Consider the following 22,853-nt stretch of genomic DNA (forward strand, 5'->3'; position numbering starts at 1 on the left):
CACGGTCCATGTACGCTCACACTGAGGGTGGAATTCTCGTTACAAACACGGTCCATATACGCTAACACTGAGGGTGGAATTCTCGTTACAAACACGGTCCATGTACGCTCACACTGAGGGTGGAATTCTCGTTACAAACACGGTCCATATACGCTAACACTGAGGGTGGAATTCTCGTTACAAACACGGTCCATATACGCGAACACTGAGGGTGGAATTCTCGTTACAAACACGGTCCATATACGCGAACACTGAGGGTGGAATTCTCGTTGCAAACACGGTCCATGTACGCTCACACAGGGTGGAATTCTCGTTACAAACACGGTCCATGTACGCTCACACAGGGTGGAATTCTCGTTACAAACACGGTCCATGTACGCTCACACTGAGGGTGGAATTCTCGTTACAAACACGGTCCATGTACGCTCACACTGAGGGTGGAATTCTGGAATGCACTGCCCGAGGGGGTGGTGGAGGCAGATTCAATCATGGCCTTCAAAAGGGAACTGGATAAGTACCTGAAAGGAAAAAATTTGCAGGGCTTCGGGGGATAGGGTGGGGGAGTGGGACTAGCTGGATTGCTCCTGCATAGAGCCGGCATGCACCCGATGGGCCGAAGGGCCTCTTTCCGTGCTGTAACCTTTCTATGATTCTACTTCAAAAGTACTGCATTTGACTGTGAAGCGCTTTGGGACGTCCTGAAAGGAATAGACACCTATTTTTGCCCGCCTGAAACATGGCTGCCCAACTACTCAAACTGGCACAGGTGCTTATCTGCCATGCGCGAAGCCCCCCCTCCCCCTCCCCCTCCCCCTCTTGCTGCCCGCGCTCGTGCCACTTCCGCTTCCTGGCGGGATGTTGTGAGGAGATTGCGGCCTAACGGCTGAGGAGAAAAGGATCGGAAGCGCCGGCGGAGAGCGCGGCGCCAGCCCGGGGATGTGCGGGAGCCGCGGGCCCGGACACCACAAGGACAATCAGTAGAGTCCCCGGCCTTTCCTCCCGCGGGCCTGGCCGGGATGAGCGGGAAAGGCCGCGATGATATCGACCCGATCTGGTGGCTCGATGATGGTGAGGGAGGGATCGCCGGGGGGAGGATCACCCGGGGAGTGGGGGGGGGGGGGGGGGGATTCGCTGGAGGATCACCTGGGGGAGTGGGGATCACTGGGGGAGGGATCACGGGGCGGGGGGGGGGGAATCACTGGGACCGGGGAGAGGGATCTCTTGGGGGGGGGGGGTAGAGGGATCTCTTGGGGGGGGGGGTAGAGGGATCTCTTGGGGGGGTAGAGGGATCTCTTGGGGGGGGGGGAAGTGGGTGGGGTAGAGGAATCACTGGGATCAGGGTGGGGGGAGAGGGATCTCTGGGACCTGGGACTGGGGGGGAGGGATCTCTGGGACTGGGGTGCAGGGATCTCTTGGGGGGAGGGATCTCGGACTGGGGTGCAGGGATCTCTTGGGGGGAGGGATCTCTGGGACTGGGGTGCAGGGATCTCTTGGGGGGAGGAGGGGAGAGATCGCCTGTTGGGGGGAGGAAAGAGGCGATCACCATGGGGGGTGAGGAGGAGATCACTGGGGGGTGGGTTTGCGGGTGAGGGATCACCAAGGGGAGAGAGGGAGGAGGGGTCACTTGGAGAGAGAGGGAGGGAGGGAGGGAGGGAAGTGGATCACTGGGGGTGAGAGGGGGAGTGAGAGGGATTTGCTGGGAGAGAGGGTGGCAGAAGTGCAAGGTGGAAGTGTGAACAGGTATTAATAGACTAAAACTAAAGTGAAACTTAAAGGAGGGGAATATAATAAAAGTTAGGGCTAACAATGCTAGGTTGAAAAGAGGAATACAAAGTTAAAGTGGGGAGATGGAAAGAAAGATTAGAATGTCTAAAAGGGATTATGCTAAAAAGGTAGCAGAAAATATAAAAGGAAACAGTACTGGATTTTCTAAATATATAAAGAATAGTTAATGAGAGGATAGGACCTCTCGAGAGTGAAAGGGGGGTGTGGAGAATGAGGGTAGGGCAGAGATTCAATACAATACTTTACATTGTTTTTTACAAATGATGATGGAAGTGAGGTAGAGGAGGAGATGAAACGATTGTTGCAGCACACTGTAGAAAAGGAACTGGTTCTGGAAAAAATGAACGGAATGAGTTGGATAGATGATTGAGTATGCACCTTAGGCAAAACGTCAGAGAGGAGATAGCAGAGGCTCTGGGCACCCGTGTTCAATCCTCCTTCAATATGCAAACTGTGCCGTGGCACTGGAGAGTAGCCGATGTAACGCCCTTGGTCAAGAAGGGAGAGACGGTTAAACTGGGTAACTAGAGACCAGTTAGTGTGATGTCATTGTGGGCAAACTCTTTGAATCCAGAATATGAGATAAAATGAGTAGTCCTTTCGAAATGCACGGGATAATCAAGGACAGCCAGCATGGGCTTGTTAAGGCACGTCATGTTTGCCAAATGTGTTTTGAAGAAGGGAATGCAGTAGGTGTAATTTATTTGGATCTTCAGAGGCATTAAGTGAGGTGTCTTATGAATTATAGAATCTTCTATGATTTATGAGGAGTTTGTTAGAAAATTTCAGTCATTTGATACAGAGGAAATGTAGCAGTATAGATTTTTTAAAAAAAGTTAGTGAACAGACAGGAAACAAAGTTAGGATAAATGGGTGTGTGACACCACCCCTACCTCACCCTACGCTGCCAAAACCTTCCAGAAAACTCACCTCTCGAACTAAGCTTTTGGTCACCCCACCTAATAACTCCTTTGGCTTGGTGACCATTTTTTAAATTCCACCTCTATGAAGCGCTGTTTTTCTCTGTTAAAGGCACTATGTTGATATGACTCGATCTGGAGATGGGCCAGCACTGGGTGTATCTTTATTCTTAACGTATGTGGGTGATTTGGACTAGGTTATAGGAAACACAGTCTCAAATTGGGGGACTGTACAAGACTCCAGGAAGGTAGCCAGATTAGCGGAGTGGACAGACAAGGTGGCAGGTGCAATTTAATGTGGACAATTGAGGCAATTCACCTTGAGAGAGAAAACAAGTTATGGGAGTATACAATCAATTGAAAGACACTGAAGGGAGTGGATGAACAGAAAGGTCTATGGATTCTAATACAAAATTCCCTGAAGGTGCAAGGGCTGGTAGATAAAGCCATAAAAAAGACCAATAGAATATTTTAATATAAATTGGGGCGAAGACAGACGAGCGACTGGGGCTATTTCCACCGGAGCAAAGAAGGCTGAGGAGATTAAATAGAGGTTTTTGAAATTATGAAGAGTTTTGATGGAGTGAATAGGAAAAGACTGTTTCCTCTGGGGAGTCTGACGAGGGGGGTCATCAATTTAAAACTGAAACTAAAAGAGAGAGGTTCAGAGAATGCTACAGGGAATGGTTGAGGCAAAGACCATTGCATCTTTTAAAGGAAAATTGGATAAATATTTGAAGCAGAGAAAGATACAGGGCTATGGGGAAAGAGTGGGGCAGTGGGATTAGTTTGGGATTGATACAGGGCTATGGGGAGAGAGTGGGGCAGTGGGATTAGTTTTGGATTAATACAAGGCTATGGGGAGAGAGTGGGGCAGTGGGATTAGTTTGGGATTGATACAGGGCCATGGGGAGAGAGTGGGGCAGTGGGATTAGTTTGGGATTGATACAGGGCAATGGGGAGAGAGTGGGGCAGTCGGATTAGTTTGGGATTGATACAGGGCTATGGGGAGAGAGTGGGGCAGTGGGATTAGTTTGGGATTGATACAGGGCTATGGGGGCAGAGTGGGGCAGTGGGATTAGTTTGGGGATTGATACAGGGCTATGGGGAGAGAGTGGGGCAGTGGGATTAGTTTGGGATTGATACAGGGCTATGGGGGCAGAGTGGGGCAGTGGGATTAGTTTGGGGATTAATACAGGACTATGGGGAGAGAGCGGGGCAGTGGGATTAGATTTGGATTGCTATAGCGGAGGCACTAAGGGCAGAATGGCCTCCTTCTGTATTTTAAACTTCTGTGGTTCGAGGTATAGAGGGGGAAGGGGTGCTGGGATAGAGGGGGGAGGGGGTTCTCACCTCCATTTCCTGGTCCTTTTCAGTGACCCCATCTCCTTTGCTACTCCTCCCCAGTGATCCCTTCCGCAGTCCTCCAGTTAACTCTCCACACTTTGGTAAGCTGATTGTGTCCCCAAAGGGCAGGATTGTGCACTCCACAAACCCAGTGATGGGATTTTTATTCCCAGCTAATAGGCCGTCTTCTATTAAATAGGAATCTGACTGCTCCTTTCTCTTTAGTGAACTGCCATGACCCTCGGCTGTGTGTGTGCGCTAAATGGAGCTGCTTTATGTACTATAACAACAACAACTTGCATTTATATAGAATCATAGAAATTTACAGCATGGAAACAGGCCCTTCGGCCCAACATGTCCATGTCGCCCAGTTTATACCACTAAGCTAGTCCCAATTGCCTGCACTTGGCCCATATCCCTCTATACCCATCTTACCCATGTAACTGTCCAAATGCTTTTTAAAAGACAAAATTGTACCCGCCTCTACTACTGCCTCTGGCAGCTCGTTCCAGACACTCACCACCCTTTGAGTGAAAAAATTGCCCCTCTGGACCCTTTTGTATCTCTCCCCTCTCACCTTAAATCTATGTCCCCTCATTATAGACTCCCCTACATTTCGGAAAAGATTTTGACTATCTACCTTATCTATGCCCCTCATTATTTTATAGACTTGTATAAGATCACCCCTCAACCTCCTACTCTCCAGGGAAAAAAGTCCCAGTCTGTCCAACCTCTCCCTATAAGTCAAACCATCAAGTCCCGGCAGCATCCTAGTAAATCTTTTCTGCACTCTTTCTAGTTTAATAATATCCTTTCTATAATAGGGTGACCAGAACTGTACACAGTATTCCAAGTGTGGCCTAACTAATGTCTTGTACAACTTCAACAAGACATCCCAACTCCTGTATTCAATGTTCTGACCAATGAAACCAAGCAAGCTGAATGCCTTCTTCACCACCCTATCCACCTGTGACTCCACTTTCAAGGAGCTATGAATCTGTACTCCTAGATCTCTTTGTTCTATAACTCTCCCCAACGCCCTACCATTAACAGAGTAGGTCCTGGCCCGATTCGATCTCCCAAAATGCATCACCTCACATTTATCGAAATTAAACTCCATCTGCCATTCATCGGCCCACTGGCCCAATTTATCAAGATCCCGTTGCAATCCTCGATAACCTTCTTCACTGTCCACGATGCCACCAATCTTGGTGTCATCTGCAAACTTACTAACCATGCCTCCTAAATTCTCACCCAAATCATTATTATAAATAACAAATAACAGCGGACCCAGCACCGATCCCTGAGGCACACCGCTGGTCACAGGCCTCCAATTTGAAAAACAACCCTCTACACCCACCCTCTGTCTTCTGTTGTCAAGCCAATGTTGTATCCAATTGGCTACCTCACCTTGGATCCCGTGAGATTTAACCTTATGTAACAACCTACCATGCGGTACCTTGTCAAAGGCTTTGCTAAAGTCCATGTAGACCACGTCTACTGCACAGCCCTCATCTATCTTCTTGGTTACCCCTTCAAAAAACTCAATCAAATTCGTGAGACATGATTTTCCTCTCACAAAACCATGCTGACTGTTCCTAATCAGTCCCTGCCTCTCCAAATGCCCGTAGATCCTGTCTCTCAGAATACCCTCTAACAACTTACCCACTACAGATGTCAGGCTCACCGGTCTGTAGTTCCCAGGCTTTTCCCTGCCGCCCTTCTTAAACAAAGGCACAACATTTGCTACCCTCCAATCTTCAGGCACCTCACCTGTAGCGGTGGATGATTCAAATATCTCTGCTACGGGACCCGCAATTTCCTCCCTAACCTCCCATAACGTCCTGGGATACATTTCATCAGGTCCCGGAGATTTATCTACCTTGATGCGCGTTAAGACTTCCAGCACCTCCCTCTCTGTAATATGTACACTCCTCAAGACATCACTATTTATTTCCCCAAGTTCCCTAACATCCATGCCTTTCTCAACCGTAAATACCGATGCGAAATATTCATTTAGGATCTCACCCATCTCTAGTGGTTCCGCACATAGATGACCTTGTTGATCCTTCAGAGGCCCTACTTTCTCCCTAGTTACTCTTTTGCCCTTTATGTATTTGTAGAAGCTCTTTGGATTCACCTTTGCCTTATCTGCCAAAGCAATCTCATGTCCCCTTTTTGCCCTCCTGATTTCTCTCTTAACTCTATTCCTGGAATCTCTATACTCTTCAAGGGATCCACTTGATCCCAGCTGCCTATGCATGTCATATGCCTCCTTCTTTTTGACTAGGGCCTCAATCTCCCGAGTCATCCAAGGTTCCCTACTTCTACCAGCCTTGCCCTTCACTTTATAAGGAATGTGCTTACCCTGAACCCTGGTTAACATATTTTTGAAGGACTCCCACTTACCAGACGTCCCTTTGCCTGCCAACAGACTCTCCCAATCAACTTCTGAAAGTTCCTGTCTAATACCATCAAAATTGGCCTTTCCCCAATTTAGAATTTTAACTTTTGGGCCAGACCTATCCTTCTCCATAGCTATCTTAAAACTAATGGAATTATGATCACTGGTCCCAAAGTGATCCCTCACTAACACTTCTGTCACCTGCCCTTCCTTATTTCCCAAGAGGAGGTCAAGTTTTGCCCCCTCTCTAGTCGGGCCTTCCACATACTGAATGAGAAATTCCTCCTGAATACACTCAACAAATTTCTCTACATCCAAGCCCCTAATGCTATGGCTGTCCCAGTCAATGTTGGGAAAGTTAAAGTCCCCTACTATTACCACCCTATTTTTCTTGCAGCTGTCTGTAATCTCCTTACATATTTGCTCCTCAATTTCCCGTTGACTATTTGGGGGTCTGTAGTACAATCCTATCAACGTGATCTCTCCTTTCTTATTTTTCAGTTCTACCCATATCGACTCCGTGGGCGAACGCTCGGATATATCCCCTCTCACTACTGCTGTGATGTTCTCCCTAATCAAGAACGCAACTCCCCCTCCTCTCTTACCTCCTGCTCTATCTTTCCTATAGCATCTGTACCCTGGAATATTTAGCTGCCAGTCCTGCCCCTCCCTTAGCCATGTTTCAGTAATAGCTATAACATCCCAGTCCCATGTACCCATCCATGCCCTGAGTTCATCTGCCTTGCCCATCAGACTTCTTGCATTGAAATAAATGCAGTTTAATCTGGACTTCCCTTGGTCTTTGCCCTGCTTTCTCAGACCATTTGTCCGGTCATGTTTTGTACACTCTCCCTTACTGCCTTTTGTTTCTGTCACCACTTTACTTCCCACTGACTTCCTGCATCGATTCCCATCCCCCTGCCACTTTAGTTTAAACCTTCCCCAACAGCACTAGCAAACACTCCCCCTAGGACATTGGTTCCAGTCCTGCCCAGATGCAGACCGTCCAATTTGTACTGGTCCCACCTCCCCCAGAACCGGTTCCAATGTCCCAGGAATTTGAATCCCTCCCTCTTGCACCATCTCTCAAGCCACGTATTCATCCTAGCTATCCTGTCATTCCCACTCTGACTAGCCCGTGGCACTGGTAGCAATCCTGAGATTACTACCTTTGAGGTCCTACTTTTTAGTTTAACTCCTAACTCCCTAAATTCAGCTTGTAGGACCTCATCCCGTTTTTTACCTATATCGTTGGTACCTATATGCACCACGACAACTGGCTGTTCACCCTCCCCCTCCAGAATGTTCTGCAGCCGCTCCGAGACATCCCTGACCCTTGCACCAGGGAGGCAACATACCATCCTGGAGTCTCGGTTGCGTCCGCAGAAACGCCTGTCTATTCCCCTTACAATCGAGTCCCCTATCACTATAGCTCTGCCACTCTTTTTCCTGCACTCCTGTGCAGCAGAGCCAGCCACGGTGCCATGAACCTGGCCGCTGCCACCTTCCCCTGGTGAGCCATCTCCCCCAACAGTATCCAAAACGGTATACCTGTTTGAGAGGGGGATGGCCACAGGGGACCCCTGCACTACCTGCCTGCACCTCTTACTCTTCCTGGTGGTCACCCATTCACTTCCTGCCTGTACTGCCTTTACCTGCGGTGTGACCAACTCGCTAAACGTGCTATCCACGAGTTTCTCTGCATCGCGGATGCTCCACAGTGAGTCCACCCGCAGCTCCAGCTCCGAGATACGATCAGTCAGTAGCTGCAGGTGGACACACTTCCTGCACACATGGTCGGCAGGGACACTAGTAGTGTCCATGACTTCCCACATCTTGCAGGAGGGGCATATCACGGGTGCGAGGTCTGCTGCCATGATTTGCCTTAGCTTAGTTACCCCTTTTAAATTACGTTGAAATTTGAAAATGTTAACTATACCAGGGACCTAGGTTCACTAAAAAAAAAACTACCTGCTATAAAAGCTGCTTAGTTTCCCAGCTCTTTGTTTAAACCAATGCCCTAATTTAGAGAAGAAAAAAAAAACAGTAATACTTACCAACCAATCACTTACCTGCTGTCCTGTGACGTCACTACTTGGTTTTCTGTTGTTGTTTTTGATCCGATCAGGTCCACCGCCTCTCCGGTCTCGGGCCTCGGTCCGCCGCTCTTTTATCCCCGCTCTCGGTCTCTCTCCTCTACTCCCGATCAGGTCCGCCGCCGCTCTGGTCTCGGGCCGCCGGCCGCCGCTCTTTTATCCCCGCTCTCGGTCTCTCTCCTCTGCTCCCGATCAGGTCCGCCGCCGCTCTGGTCTCGGGCCTTGGTCTGCCGCTCTTTTATCCCCGCTCTCGGTCTCTCTCCTCTGCTCCCGCTCAGGTCCGCCACCGCTCTGGTCTCGGGCCTCGGTCCGCCGCTCTTTTATCCCCGCTCTCGGTCTCTCTCCTCTGCTCCCGCTCAGGTCCGCCGCCTTTAACGTAATAAAACATCCTAAAGGGCTTCATCGGAGCATTATCAAACAAAAATTGACACCAGAATTTGATATAAGGAGATATTAGGACAGGGGACCAAAAGCTTGGTCAAAGAAGTAGGTTTTGAGTCAGAAGGTTGTGGGTTCAAGTCCCACTCCAGAGATTTGAGCACAAAATCCAGGCAGACAGTCCCAGTGCAGTACTGAGGGAGTGCTGCACTGTCAGAGGTGCTGTCTTTCGGATGAGACGTTAAATCGAGGTGGATGTAAAAGCACTATTTTGAAGAAGAGCCGGGGAGTTATCCCTGGTGTCCTGGCCAATATTTATCCCTCAACCAACAACACTAAACAGATTATCTGGTCATTATCAAATTGCTGTTTGTGGGATCTTGCTGTGCACAAATTGGCTGCCGCGTTTCCTACATTACAACAGTGACCACTTCAAAAATACTTCATTGTAATAAAAGCAGAAAATGCTGGAGAAGCTCAGCAAGTCAGGCAGCATCTGTAGAGAAAAAAAACAAGAGTTAACATTTCATGTCGAACTGGAAGATGTTAAAAGAGATAAAGGTTTTGAGCAAGTACAGAGCCAGGGAAAGGCGAGGGGAGGAAAGAACAAAAGGGAAGGTCTGTGATAGGGCGGAGGGCATGAGTGATTAAATGACAAAAGGGATGATGGTGCAAGGCAAGCAAGGTGGGAATGGGTCAGGTTAAGAAACAAAGGATTGATCACGTGTAGTTGTAAATGGCAGCAGCAGAACCATTACCAGCACCACCATTACCACCATTGTCTGTAAAGCGCTTTGGGACGTCCTGAGGTCGTGAAAGGCGCTGTATAAATGCAAGTCTTTCTTTCTTTTAAGGACAGTCTTAAAGGAGGATAGAGAGGCGGAGAGGTTTAGGGAAGGAATTCCAGAGATTAGGGTCTATGCAGCTGAAGGCACAGACACCAGTGGTGGGGCGATTAAAATCGGGGATGCGCAACAGGCAAGAATTGGAGGAGTGCAGAGATCTCAAAGGGTTGTAGGGCTGGAGGAGGGTACAGAGATAGGGAGGGGGAGGGCATGTACCTCAAAGCAAGGATAGCGAGGAACTGAAGAAGGGTCCGAGGGTTGTAAAAAGTTGAGATTTTCTTTCATTCTTGGGATGTGGGCATCACGGGCAAGGCTGGCATTTTTTGGCCATTAGGTAATGCTGAGAAGGTGGTGCTGGGCCTTCTTCTTGAACCATTGCAGTCCGTGTGTTGTTAGGTTGGGAGTTCCAGCATTTTGACCCAGCGACAATGAAGGATCGATGATATATTTCCAAGTCGGGATGGTGTGTGACTTGGAGGGGAACTTGGAGGTGATGGTGTTCCCATGCACCTGCTACCCTTGTCCTTCTAGGTGGTGGAGGTCGCGGGTTTGGGAGGTGCTGTCGAAGAAGCCGTGGTGTAGACAGGACATACACTGTGGCCACGGTGGGAGGGAGGGAGTGGATGTTACGAACTTTGTTTATTTGTTCTTGTGATATGGGCAACATTGGCATTTAGTGCCCATCCCTGTTTCCCTTGAGAAGGTGGTGATGGGCTCTCTTCCACGGTGATTGTTTGTAGTACTGTTCCTGCATTCCCTTTAAAATTGTTCCCTAAAACAGTTCCTACCCTAAACCTCTCCACCTCTCTACCTCTCCACCTCACTCTCCTCCTTTAAGACACTTCTTAAAAGAAAGAAAGAAAGAAAGACTTGCATTTCTATACTGCCTTTCATGACCTCGGGACTTCCCAAAGCGCTATACAGCCAATGAAGTAAATTGAGGTTGAAGATCAGCCAAGATCTGATTGAATGGTGAAGTAGGCTCAAGGGGCCGTTAGGCCTACTCCTGCTCCTATTCCTTATGTTCTAATGTACTGGATAACTTGTTAGGCCACCTTGGAGAGCATTAAGTGTAACCATGTAGTGTAGGACTGGAGTCATGTGTAGCCCAGACTGGGTAGGGATGGCAGGTTCCCTTCCCTGAAGGACGTTACCGAACCAGTTGGGTTTTTATGTCAATCTGACAGCTTTTGTGGTCATTTTCCTGGTGCCAGTCCACAGCACCTCCCAAACCTGCGACCTCTACCACCTAAAAGGACAAGAGCAGCAGGCACATGGGAACACCACCACCTGCACGTTCCCCTCCAAGTCACACACCATCCCGACTTGGAAATATATCGGCCGTTCCTTCATCGTCGCTGGGTCAAAATCCTGGAACTCCCTTCCTCACAGCACTGTGGGAGAACCTTCACCACACGGACTGCAGCGGTTCAAGAAGGCGGCTCACCACCACCTTCTCAAGGGCAATTAGGGATGGGCAATAAATGCCGGCCTCGCCAGCGACGCCCACATCCCATGAACGAGTAAAAAAAAATGAGCAGATTTGTTGAATTCAGTATCACAACTTGCCATTTAAACTCATGACCTCTGGGTTGCTCGCCCAGTACTAGAATCACTACACTACTGTTCTCAATATTTATTACATTCTGCCACAAGAGTTTATCCATTTAGTGCACAGGCTTTTTATGGTGAGGGTATCTGATATTCTCTCCACTCCAGTCCCTTAGGCTGCCTTGAGCAGAGGCTGCCCTTGTGTTGACGCCAGAGTCCAAATTGACTTAGCGCCTATAGATAGTGTGAATCTAAACGCAGGCAGCTGCATCACCCTCTGATGGAAGTGGGTTGGGGACAGTGCAATAGTCGTACCTGTTGGTTTCATTGGCTCCGAAACCGGCACCGAGCTGTGGTATTGGGGCGGTTCCAAGAGTTTAAAGGGTAGATATCGTCACTGGCATAATTGTCTTGACTAGTGATGTAAAGGAAGGTGAATTTTTTATACTTATCAATACTGATATAAAAAAGAAACAAAAACTGACACACTGAAATCAACGCAAAGTGGTGGAACTGCACAGCAGGTCAGGTCAGCATCTGAAAAGGGAAAAGACAATTTATCGATCCTGGTGGGATCCTTCAGAACTGGCACAGCTGGGCTGGACAAACCCTTTATATAGGGAGCGATCAGTCTCTTTCCGTCAGCCTTTGTTACTATGTCTGTGTTGTAATGGCTGATGAGAAGTGGTCTGGGAACTGATGTCTTACTCGGATCTCTCCAGTGATGTGTGAGGGTGACTGTGCCCAAGATATTGGTTAGGCCACAGTTAGAGTATTGTGTGCTGTTTTGGGAAGGAGATTGGAAGCATGGAAAATATGCAGCCTAGATTAACTAGGATGATACCAGGGATTAAGAGGATATAATTATGGCAAAAAAAACTAGGTCTGTATTCACTGGAACAGGAAAGGTGAATAGAAGCAATATAAACTTAATAAATGGTACAATTTTAAAGGGAATGCAGGAACAGAGAGACCTGGGGGTGTATGTACAGAGGAGATTTGATAGAGGTGTTCAAAATCATGAACCGTTTTGATAGAGTAAATAAGGAGGAGCTGTTTCCAGTGGCAGGAGGGTCAGTAATCAGAGGACACAGATTTAAGGTGATCGGCAAAAGAACCAGAGGGGAGATGAAACATTTTTTTTTACGCAGTGAGTTGTTATGATCTGGAATGCACTGCCTGAAAGGGCGGTGGAAGCAGATTCAATAACAACTTTCAAAGGGGAATTGGATAAATAAATGAAGGGAAAAACATTACAGGGCTATGGGGAAAGAGCAGGAGATGGGACTAATTGGATAGCTCTTCCAAAGAGCCAGCACAGGCATGATTGGCCGAATGGCCTCCTTCTGTGCTGGACCATACTAGGGTACTACTATGATGTGTTCAAGAATACGAAGATATTTGAGAGAGTAAATATGACATGATGATTTCCACTGCTCAGTGCATTGATAACAAGGATATTGAAAGAAATAGGTGAGGAAATTGCAGATACGTTAGTTATAATTTTCCAAAACTCTCTAGATTCAGGAACTATGCCTCCAGATTGGAAAATTGCAAACGTCACTCTTATTTTAATATCAGCTGTGAGGAAGTTAATGGAATCTTTCATCAGAGACAGAGTGACTGAGTATTTGGGACAAGTATGAGCAGATCAAAGAGAGTCAGCATGGATTTGTGAAGGGTAGGTCATGTCTGACTAATCTCGTTAAACCGTATGAGGTTACTGGGGGTAAGGGAGCGTCTGGATGTTGTCTATATGGACTTCCAGAAGGCATTTGATAAGGTTCCGCACGATTCTTAGCAAAAATGACAGCGCATGGAATTGGAGGCAGTCTTATGATATGGACCCTCCTGATACTTATGGATTAATAGCATTTCTAGTTTTTTCATTTGCTGTGCCCAGAGCTACAACTGAATTGTAGGTGTGTCAAGTAATGCTTGAGTTTTAGTTTCATTTCTGCTGTATCTTTCTCATTCTACTGAGTGACTCAAACAACAACTGACTGGTTCACGCCTTCACCAGCTCAGACAAAATACTTACTCTCAGAATGTTTTTACGCTGAGCTATGTTTTTTTTTTAAACCAGCATTTGTTATTGAGAGTAACCTATTCGTTGGAAATCTAAGGCTGAATTGACCAGCAGCCTTGGGATCGAACAAAATTGGACCCTGGTAATGAGCTCTTTCTTTTAAGGGAAGATTGTTCATCTAATTTGACAGATAATATCTAAATGTTACAAAGAGGCAACGTGAATTTAAAGACTTGTCATAACCTTAAAAATGTTTTAAAGGTTTCTCGCCATCGGGAGACACAGGTGAAGGAAGTGCTTTGTGGGTTGTGTTTTCTGCCTCTATTTGCCTTTAATTTATGCTGTAAAAGTGCGGGCCTAAACGTTCCATTTTGTGTGCTATTGATTCTTTTGTGAAATGGGCAAGGTGAGAGGGCTGTGAGCGAAATGAATACAGTGCCGTCTATGTGGGGAAATCAGAGAGGCAGTGTGTGTTGGGAATTTGGACCATATGGGGGAACAATAAGGAGTAAAACCACAATTACTAAACTGCAGTTCAGTCAGCATCTGAAAGGGATTTGAGTTCTTAGGAAATAATGAGATTAAAGGCGCATTAATATATAAGTTGAGGTGCCCGTTCTACTCCCAGATTTACCTTAGTCGCTGGTGTTACTTTTAATCAAAGCTTGGACATTTAGAGATCTGACCTGCTTGTGGAATTCAGGTGGGTCGCTGTCATCTCTCAGGACACCCCGGCTTCATACTAGAAAATGCCATCAATGCATTTTGTCACCTTAATAGTGCCCTGTATAGTGCTGAGTTCTTCTACTGCTGTCTGTCCAGAGCAAGATATTTAACACCATTGGAGCATCATCTTGCTGTAGATTGTGGTTCTCCACAATTGATGTTTATATTTGCCAGGCTGTAACAGATTCATCTTGTCTCTGGGTTGTTTCCATAACAACAAAGGATTGTTGGTGAATCTCCCCCCCCCCCCCCCCCCCCCCCTCCTCCCTGTGAGACTCTCTCCCAGTGTCAGTGAATCTTCACCCTCCTTCTCCTCCCTGTGAGACTCTCTCCCAGTGTCAGTGAATCTTCACCCCCCCCTTCTCCTCCCTGTGAGACTCTCTCCCAGTGTCAGTGAATCTTCACCTCCCCTTCTCCTCCCCGTGAGACTCTTTCCCAGTGTCAGTGAATCTTCGCCCTCCTTCTCCTCCCTGTGAGACTCTCTCCCAGTGTCACTGAATCTTCACCCTCGTCTCCTCCCTGTGAGACTCTCTCCCAGTGTCAGTGAATCTTCACCCTCCTGCTCCCTGTGAGACACTCTCCCAGTGTCAGTGAATCTTCACCCTCCTTCTCCTCCCTGTGAGACTCTCTCCCAGTGTCAGTGAATCTTCACCCTCCTTCTGCTCCCTGTGAGACTCTCTCCCATCATCTATTTAAATAAGGAGGGAGAGAGAAAACGGGGAACTACAGACCGGTTAGCCTGACATCAGTAATAGGGAAAATGCTAGAGTCTATTATAAAGGATGTGATAACAGGACACTTAGAAAATATCAACGGGATTGGACAAAGTCAACATGGATTTATGAAAGGGAAATCATGTTTGACAAACCTACTGGAGTTTTTTGAGGATGTAACTGGTAGAATAGATAAGGGAGAACCAGTGGATGTGGTGTATTTGGATTTTCAGAAGGCCTTTGATAAAGTCCCATATAAGAGATTAGTGTGCAAAATTAAAGCACATGGGATTGGGGGTAATATACTGGCATGGATTGAAAATTGGTTGACAGGCAGGAAACAGAGAGTAGGAATAAATGGGTCTTTTTTAGGGTGACAGGCAGTGACTAGTGGGGTACCGCAGGGATCAGTGCTTGGGCCCCAGCTATTCACAATATATATCAATGATTTGGATGAGGGAATCAAAAGTAATATTTCCAAGTTTGCTGATGACACAAAACTAGGTGGGATTGTGAGTTGTGAGGAGGATGCAAAGAGGCTTCAAGGCGATTTAGACAAGTTGAGTGAGTGGGCAAATACATGGCAGATGCAGTATAATGTGGATAAATGTGAAGTTATCCACTTCGGAAGGAAAAACAGAAAGGCAGAGTATTATTTAAATGGTGTGATAGGTTGGGAATGTTGATGTACAAAGGGACCTGGGTGTCCTTGTACACCAATCACTGAAAGCAAACATGCAGGTGCAGCAAGCAGTTAGGAAGGCGAATGGTATGTTGGCCTTCATTGCAAGAGGATTTAAGTACAGGAGCAAGGATGTCTTACTGCAGTTATACAGGGCCTTGGTGAGACCACACCTGGAGTATTGTGTGCAGTTTTGGTCTCCTTACCTAAGAAAGGATATACTTGCCATAGAGGGAGTGCAGCGAAGGTTCACCAGACTGATTCCTGGGATGGCAGGACTGTCGTATGAGGAGACTCGGCCTGTATTCACTGGAGTTTAGAAGAATGAGAGGCGATCTCATTGAAATGTATAAAATTCTGACAGGGCTAGACAGACTGGATGCAGGGAGGATGTTTCCCATGGCTGGGGGGTCCAGAACGAGGGGTCACAGTCTCAGGATACGGGGTAGGACATTTAGGACTGAGATGAGGAGAAATTTCTTCACTCAGAGGGTGGTGAACCTGTGGAATTCTCTACCACAGAAAGCTGTGGAGGCCAAGTCACTGAATATATTTAAGAAGGAGCGAGATAGATTTCTAGACACAAACGGCATCAAGGGGTATGGGGAGAGAGTGGAAATATGGCATTGAGTTAGAGGATCAGCCATGATCATAGTGAATGGCGAAGCAGGCTTGAAGGGCCGAATGGCCTACTCCTAGTTTCTATTTTTCTATGTCACTGAATCTTCACTCCCCCCCCCTTCTCCTCCCTGTGAGACTCTCTCCCAGTGTCACTGAATCTTCACCCCCTTCTCCCTGTGAGACTCTCCCGCAGTGTCACTGAATCTTCACCCTCCCCTTCTCCCTGTGAGACTCTCTCCCAGTGTCACTGAATCTTCCCCCCCTTCTCCCTGTGAGACTCTCTCCCAGTGTCACTCAATCTTCACCCCATCTCCTCCCTGTGAGACTCTCTCCCAGTGTCACTGAATCTTCACCCCCCCCCTTCTCCCTGTGAGACTCTCTCCCAGTGTCACTCAATCTTCACCCCATCTCCTCCCTGTGAGACTCTTTCCCAGTGTCACTCAATCTTCACCCCCCTTCTCCTCCCGGTGAGACTCTCTCCCAGTGTCACTCAATCTTCACCCCCCTTCTCCTCCCTGTGAGACTCTCTCCCAGTGTCACTGAATCTTCACCCCCCTTCTCCTCCCTGTGAGACTCTCTCCCAGTGTCACTCAATCTTCACCCCCCCCCTTCTCCTCCCTGTGAGACTCTCTCCCAGTGTCACTCAATCTTCACCCCCCTTCTCCTCCCTGTGAGACTCTCTCCCAGTGTCACTCAATCTTCACCCCCCCCCTTCTCCTCCCGGTGAGACTCTCTCCCAGTGTCACTCAATCTTCACCCCCCTTCTCCTCCCTGTGAGACTCTCTCCCAGTGTCACTCAATCTTCACCCCCCCCCTTCTCCTCCCTGTGAGACTCTCTCCCAGTGACACTCTCTCCCAGTGACACTGAATCTTTACCTCCTTCTCCTCCCTGAGAGACTCTCTCAGTGACAATGAATCTTCACTCCCTTCTCCTCCCTCTGAGACTCTCCCAGACACTGTTGGAATGTTAAAAGATAAGAATAGTCAGAGATGAGAAAAGACCTTTGTTTTCACCTGGAGTTCTGCCCAATAATTTAGATAGAAGTTCAAACAGAGTTAACCGTCACCTAATGAACTGGATTACTGGAATTCCATTGAGATTGTGAGAAACCTCTTAGCCTCAGCAACCCCAGAATTGTAAAGTATCACTGTGCTCCCAACATCTAAAGCAGTCCTTGCAACTGGTGCCTTCTGCAATTGTTATGATGCCTAATATACACATTTATCTGTAGTCCGGTAAAGATTCTGCTCATTCCTTGTGAGGAAGGCCATTTAGTCTTCCCTTGGTGGTGGATAATGCTCTTGAATTTAGTAGCACAGGACGACCTTAGTGAACAGTTAGAGGATCGTGGGCTAATCCAGGACAGTCAACATGGTTTTGTAAAGGGCTGCTCATGCTTGGCCAATGTAACTGAATCATTTGACAAAGTCTGAGTGTGTGGATAAAGGAAATGCGGTAGATGTTGTTTGGATTTCCGGATGGCATTTGATAAGGTGCCAGACTAGAGACTTATTACATGGCATGTGATATTAATGATGGCACGTGATAATAAAGGCAATGTAGTTGCACAGATAGAGAGAGATGGATAGGGAACAGAAAGCATAAATAGGTGTTTCAGTTTCCAGCCCTACAACCCTCCGAGAATTCCGGCCTCTTCCGCATCCCCGATTTTAATTGCTCCGCCATTGGCGGCCGTGCCTTCAGCTGCCTGGGCCCTAAGCTCTGGAATTTCCCTCCCTAAACCTCTCCGCCTCTCTACCTCTCTCTCCTCCTTTAAGATGCTCCTTAAAACCTACCTCTTTGACCGAACTTTTGGTCACCAGTCCTAAGATCTCTTTATGTGGCTCGGTGTCAAATTTTGTTTGATAATCGCACCTGTGGAATGCCTTGGGATGTTTTACTACGTTAAAGGTGTTATATAAATAATAAATGCAAGTTGTTGTGGTAGGATGTGTGTAGTGGTGTACCCCAGGGATCTGTGCTGGTGGGATGCCTCGTACAATTATACAAATATTTGAGCATGAGGAATGATTTGAAGTTTGCTAATGATGACAAATTAAGGAGCGTGGCAAACTGTGAGTCAGAATGCAAGAGTTGCAGGAGGATGTGGCGAGGCTAGCAGATACAGAGAAATGAAAAATGTACATTTTGGGAAAAAAATTAGCGAAAGGATGTTAAACCAAGGTCCTTTATGACGGGCCTCCCGTGTTGTAATCTCTGCGATTCGAAGAGGTTGCAACAAAAAAAACCTTTGTGTTTAGTTTGCTGTGTGCTTTTGGTCATTATTGCCAACACAGAATGTTTACCATTGGAGAGAGGATAAGTTCATCCGAGAGATGAAATGACTCATTCCAACTCCCCCCACGCCACCCCCCCCCATTACAGGAGTGGCGGGTGTTGGAGGGAGGGGGGGGGGAGTCAGGGAATGCCAGTTACAGGAGTGGGGGGGGGGGGGGTCAGGGAATCCCAGTTACAGGAGTGGCGGGTGTGGGGGGGGGGGGGGGGGTCAGGGAATCCCTGTTACAGGAGTGGCGGGTGTGTGGGGGGTCAGGGAATCCCAGTTACAGGAGTGGCGGGTGTGTGGGGGGTCAGGGAATCCCAGTTACAGGAGTGGCGGGTGTGGGGGGGGGGGGGGTCAGGGAATCCCTGTTACAGGAGTGGCGGGTGTGTGGGGGGTCAGGGAATCCCAGTTACAGGAGTGGCGGGTGTGGGGGGGGGGGGGGTCAGGGAATCCCAGTTACAGGAGTGGCGGGTGTGGGGGGGGGTCAGGGATTCCCAGTTACAGGAGTGGCGGGTGTGTGGGGGGGGGTCAGGGAATCCCAGTTACAGGAGTGGCGGGTGGGTGGGGGGGGGTCAGGGAATCCCTGTTACAGGAGTGGCGGGTGTGTGGGGGGGGGGTCAGGGAATCCCAGTTACAGGAGTGGCGGGTGTGGGGGGGGGGGGGTCAGGGAATCCCAGTTACAGGAGTGGCGGGGGTGTGGGGGGGGGGGGGTCAGGGAATCCCAGTTACAGGAGTGGCGGGTGGGTGGGGGGGGAGGGTCAGGGAATCCCAGTTACAGGAGTGGCGGGTGTGGGGGGGGGGGGGGTCAGGGAATCCCAGTTACAGGAGTGGCGGGTGTGGGGGGGGGGGGGTCAGGGAATCCCAGTTACAGGAGTGGCGGGGGTGTGGGGGGGGGGGGGGGTCAGGGAATCCCAGTTACAGGAGTGGCGGGTGTGGGGGGGGTCAGGGAATCCCAGTTACAGGAGTGGCGGGTGTGGGGGGGGGGGGAGGGTCAGGGAATCCCAGTTACAGGAGTGGCGGGTGTGGGGGGGGGGGGTCAGGGAATCCCAGTTACAGGAGTGGCGGGTGTGTGGGGGGGGTCAGGGAATCCCAGTTACAGGAGTGGCGGGTGTGGGGGGGGGGGGGTCAGGGAATCCCAGTTACAGGAGTGGCGGGTGTGGGGGGGGGGTCAGGGAATCCCAGTTACAGGAGTGGCGGGTGTGTGGGGGGGGGGGGTCAGGGAATCCCAGTTACAGGAGTGGCGGGTGTGGGGGGGGGGGGGTCAGGGAATCCCAGTTACAGGAGTGGCGGGTGTGGGGGGGGGGGTCAGGGAATCCCTGTTACAGGAGTGGCGGGTGGGGGGGGAGGGTCAGGGAATCCCAGTTACAGGAGTGGCGGGTGTGGGGGGGGGGGGAGGGTCAGGGAATCCCAGTTACAGGAGTGGCGGGTGTGGGGGGGGGGGGTCAGGGAATCCCAGTTACAGGAGTGGCGGGTGTGGGGGGGGGTCAGGGAATCCCAGTTACAGGAGTGGCGGGTGTGGGGGGGGGGGGGTCAGGGAATCCCAGTTACAGGAGTGGCGGGTGTGGGGGGGGTCAGGGAATCCCAGTTACAGGAGTGGCGGGTGTGGGGGGGGTCAGGGAATCCCAGTTACAGGAGTGGCGGGTGTGGGGGGGGGGGTCAGGGAATCCCAGTTACAGGAGTGGCGGGTGTGGGGGGGGTCAGGGAATCCCAGTTACAGGAGTGGCGGGTGTGGGGGGGGTCAGGGAATCCCAGTTACAGGAGTGGCGGGTGTGTGGGGGGGGTCAGGGAATCCCAGTTACAGGAGTGGCGGGTGTGTGGGGGGGGTCAGGGAATCCCAGTTACAGGAGTGGCGGGTGTGGGGGGGGGGGGTCAGGGAATCCCAGTTACAGGAGTGGCGGGTGTGGGGGGGGGGTCAGGGAATCCCAGTTACAGGAGTGGCGGGTGTGGGGGGGGGGGGGGTCAGGGAATCCCAGTTACAGGAGTGGCGGGTGTGTGGGGGGGGTGGAGGGTCAGGGAATCCCAGTTACAGGAGTGGCGGGTGTGGGGGGGGGGGGTCAGGGAATCCCAGTTACAGGAGTGGCGGGTGTGTGGGGGGGGTGGAGGGTCAGGGAATCCCAGTTACAGGAGTGGCGGGTGTGGGGGGGGGGGGTCAGGGAATCCCAGTTACAGGAGTGGCGGGTGTGTGGGGGGGGGGGTCAGGGAATCCCAGTTACAGGAGTGGCGGGTGTGGGGGGGGGGGTCAGGGAATCCCAGTTACAGGAGTGGCGGGTGTGTGGGGGGGGTCAGGGAATCCCAGTTACAGGAGTGGCGGGTGCTGGGGGGGGGTCAGGGAATCCCAGTTACAGGAGTGGCGGGTGTGGGGGGGGGGGGTCAGGGAATCCCAGTTACAGGAGTGGCGGGTGCTGGGGGGGGGTCAGGGAATCCCAGTTACAGGAGTGGCGGGGGTGTGGGGGGGGGGGGGGGGCAGGGAATCCCAGTTACAGGAGTGGCGGGTGTGGGGGGGGGGGGTCAGGGAATCCCAGTTACAGGAGTGGCGGGTGTCGGGGGGGGGGGGGTCAGGGAATCCCAGTTACAGGAGTGGCGGGTGTGGGGGGGGGGGGTCAGGGAATCCCAGTTACAGGAGTGGCGGGTGTGGGGGGGGGGGGGTCAGGGAATCCCAGTTACAGGAGTGGCGGGTGTGGGGGGAGGGTCAGGGAATCCCTGTTACAGGAGTGGCGGGTGTGGGGGGGGGGGTCAGGGAATCCCAGTTACAGGAGTGGCGGGTGTGGGGGGGGGGGGTCAGGGAATCCCAGTTACAGGAGTGGCGGGTGTGGGGGGGGGGGGTCAGGGAATCCCAGTTACAGGAGTGGCGGGTGTGGGGGGGGGGTCAGGGAATCCCTGTTACAGGAGTGGCGGGTGTGGGGGGGGGGGGTCAGGGAATCCCAGTTACAGGAGTGGCGGGTGTGGGGGGGGGGGGTCAGGGAATCCCAGTTACAGGAGTGGCGGGTGTGTGGGGGGGGTCAGGGAATCCCAGTTACAGGAGTGGCGGGTGTGGGGGGAGGGTCAGGGAATCCCAGTTACAGGAGTGGGGGGTGTGGGGGGGGGGGGTCAGGGAATCCCAGTTACAGGAGTGGCGGGTGTGTGGGGGGGGTCAGGGAATCCCAGTTACAGGAGTGGCGGGTGTGTGGGGGGGGTCAGGGAATCCCAGTTACAGGAGTGGCGGGTGTGGGGGGGGGGGGTCAGGGAATCCCAGTTACAGGAGTGGCGGGTGTGTGGGGGGGGGGGTCAGGGAATCCCAGTTACAGGAGTGGCGGGTGTGAAGCTCAGCCCAGTTGAAATGGGTGCCAGGTGTCGCTCGGCCTGAGAACGGTTGGGGAGGGCAGTGAAGCCGGTGTCCAAGGAATGAAGTTTCTGGCGTGCGCTGAAGGCAATGTCTTCGATCTTCCCACTGTTCAGCTGTAGGAAGTTGTGGACTATCTAGGACGGAGAGATTGAGAGAGGCGGTGAAGAGGTAGAGCTGACAACACGAGTATACACCTGGACGCTGGGTCTGTGCCTGTGGATGATGTCATTGAGGGCAACATGTAAATGAGGAAGAAGAGGGAACCAGGATAAATCCTTATGGGAACCTGAATCCCAGCTTTGTCAACATTCCATTACTGGGCAGGCCATGAATGGAGGTGCAGACAGGGTGCAGCAAGTCTGCCAAGGGCCACACGCGATGGTGAAGACAGCCTCCATATGGCCCCTGGGCTGCACTATGACTGCGGATGGTGAGCATTGTATTGTAAACTGATGGTGCCATTTTTTTCCGAAAGTTTACTTCCTTTTTTTTTTGCAGAAGACCATTTCCTATCAGCACTGAAGCATAAAGTAAACATTTACCAACATAACCTGCAGGACAATCCAACAGTGGCCACTCAGGTATGGATGTAGCCTGTCAGGGCACCTGTCTTTCATGTTTGATGTAATGACAGGTAACGCTGAGAGACAAGCGCAGTGCAGCCCAATTACTCGGAGGGGTGTCTGATACGTGTTTAAGCCGTAGAGGTGAAGTGGGTAAGAGGAGCGGTTTTCAAACTTTCCTGTGTGGAGGATCCAGTGACAATACCAACTTCTCATGAGCACCTATCCTAACTTCTGAAAGATGACGTCAGCTTGCCAATGGAAAAATGTCGTGATCGCAGAAAATGGAAATATACTCCTTCTATAATGTGTTAAAAGTCATGGGTACGCGCCCACCTCCTGCAAGTGTGACACCTCCTGTAACACTTCATTCCATCCCAATTGAATTTCCTTATTTATTTGCTGCGTCTACTTGTACAGCTAGTCCCATTCCCTGCCCTATCCCCCTTAGCCCCTGCAAATTTTTTCCAGTTATCCAGTTCCCTTCCGTCCGAACCTTTTGATCCTTTACTTGTTTCTCGAGGTGGTGATAGCGGCCATTACGGAGGATGGAGCAGAACATACATACAGTTGATGTCAGTACACATGG

At 50.3% G+C, this 22,853-nt stretch overlaps 1 protein-coding gene across 1 annotated transcript in view; it reads left to right on the forward strand.

Annotated features, from left to right (window-relative positions):
• The first annotated feature begins 826 nt into the window (after nt 1-826).
• LOC137322184 (tetratricopeptide repeat protein 31-like) overlaps nt 827-22,853 on the forward strand; it is a 107,303-nt gene continuing 85,276 nt past the window's right edge. The window contains exons 1-2 of the mRNA XM_067985330.1: nt 827-1,068; nt 22,200-22,282. Of these exons, the coding sequence (XP_067841431.1) occupies nt 1,017-1,068; nt 22,200-22,282 (135 nt within the window). The 5' untranslated portion in view covers nt 827-1,016. The remainder of the gene's footprint in view (nt 1,069-22,199; nt 22,283-22,853) is intronic.

The sequence above is a fragment of the Heptranchias perlo genome, chromosome 1 (genome assembly GCF_035084215.1).
Source record: "Heptranchias perlo isolate sHepPer1 chromosome 1, sHepPer1.hap1, whole genome shotgun sequence".
NCBI lineage: Eukaryota > Metazoa > Chordata > Chondrichthyes > Hexanchiformes > Hexanchidae > Heptranchias > Heptranchias perlo.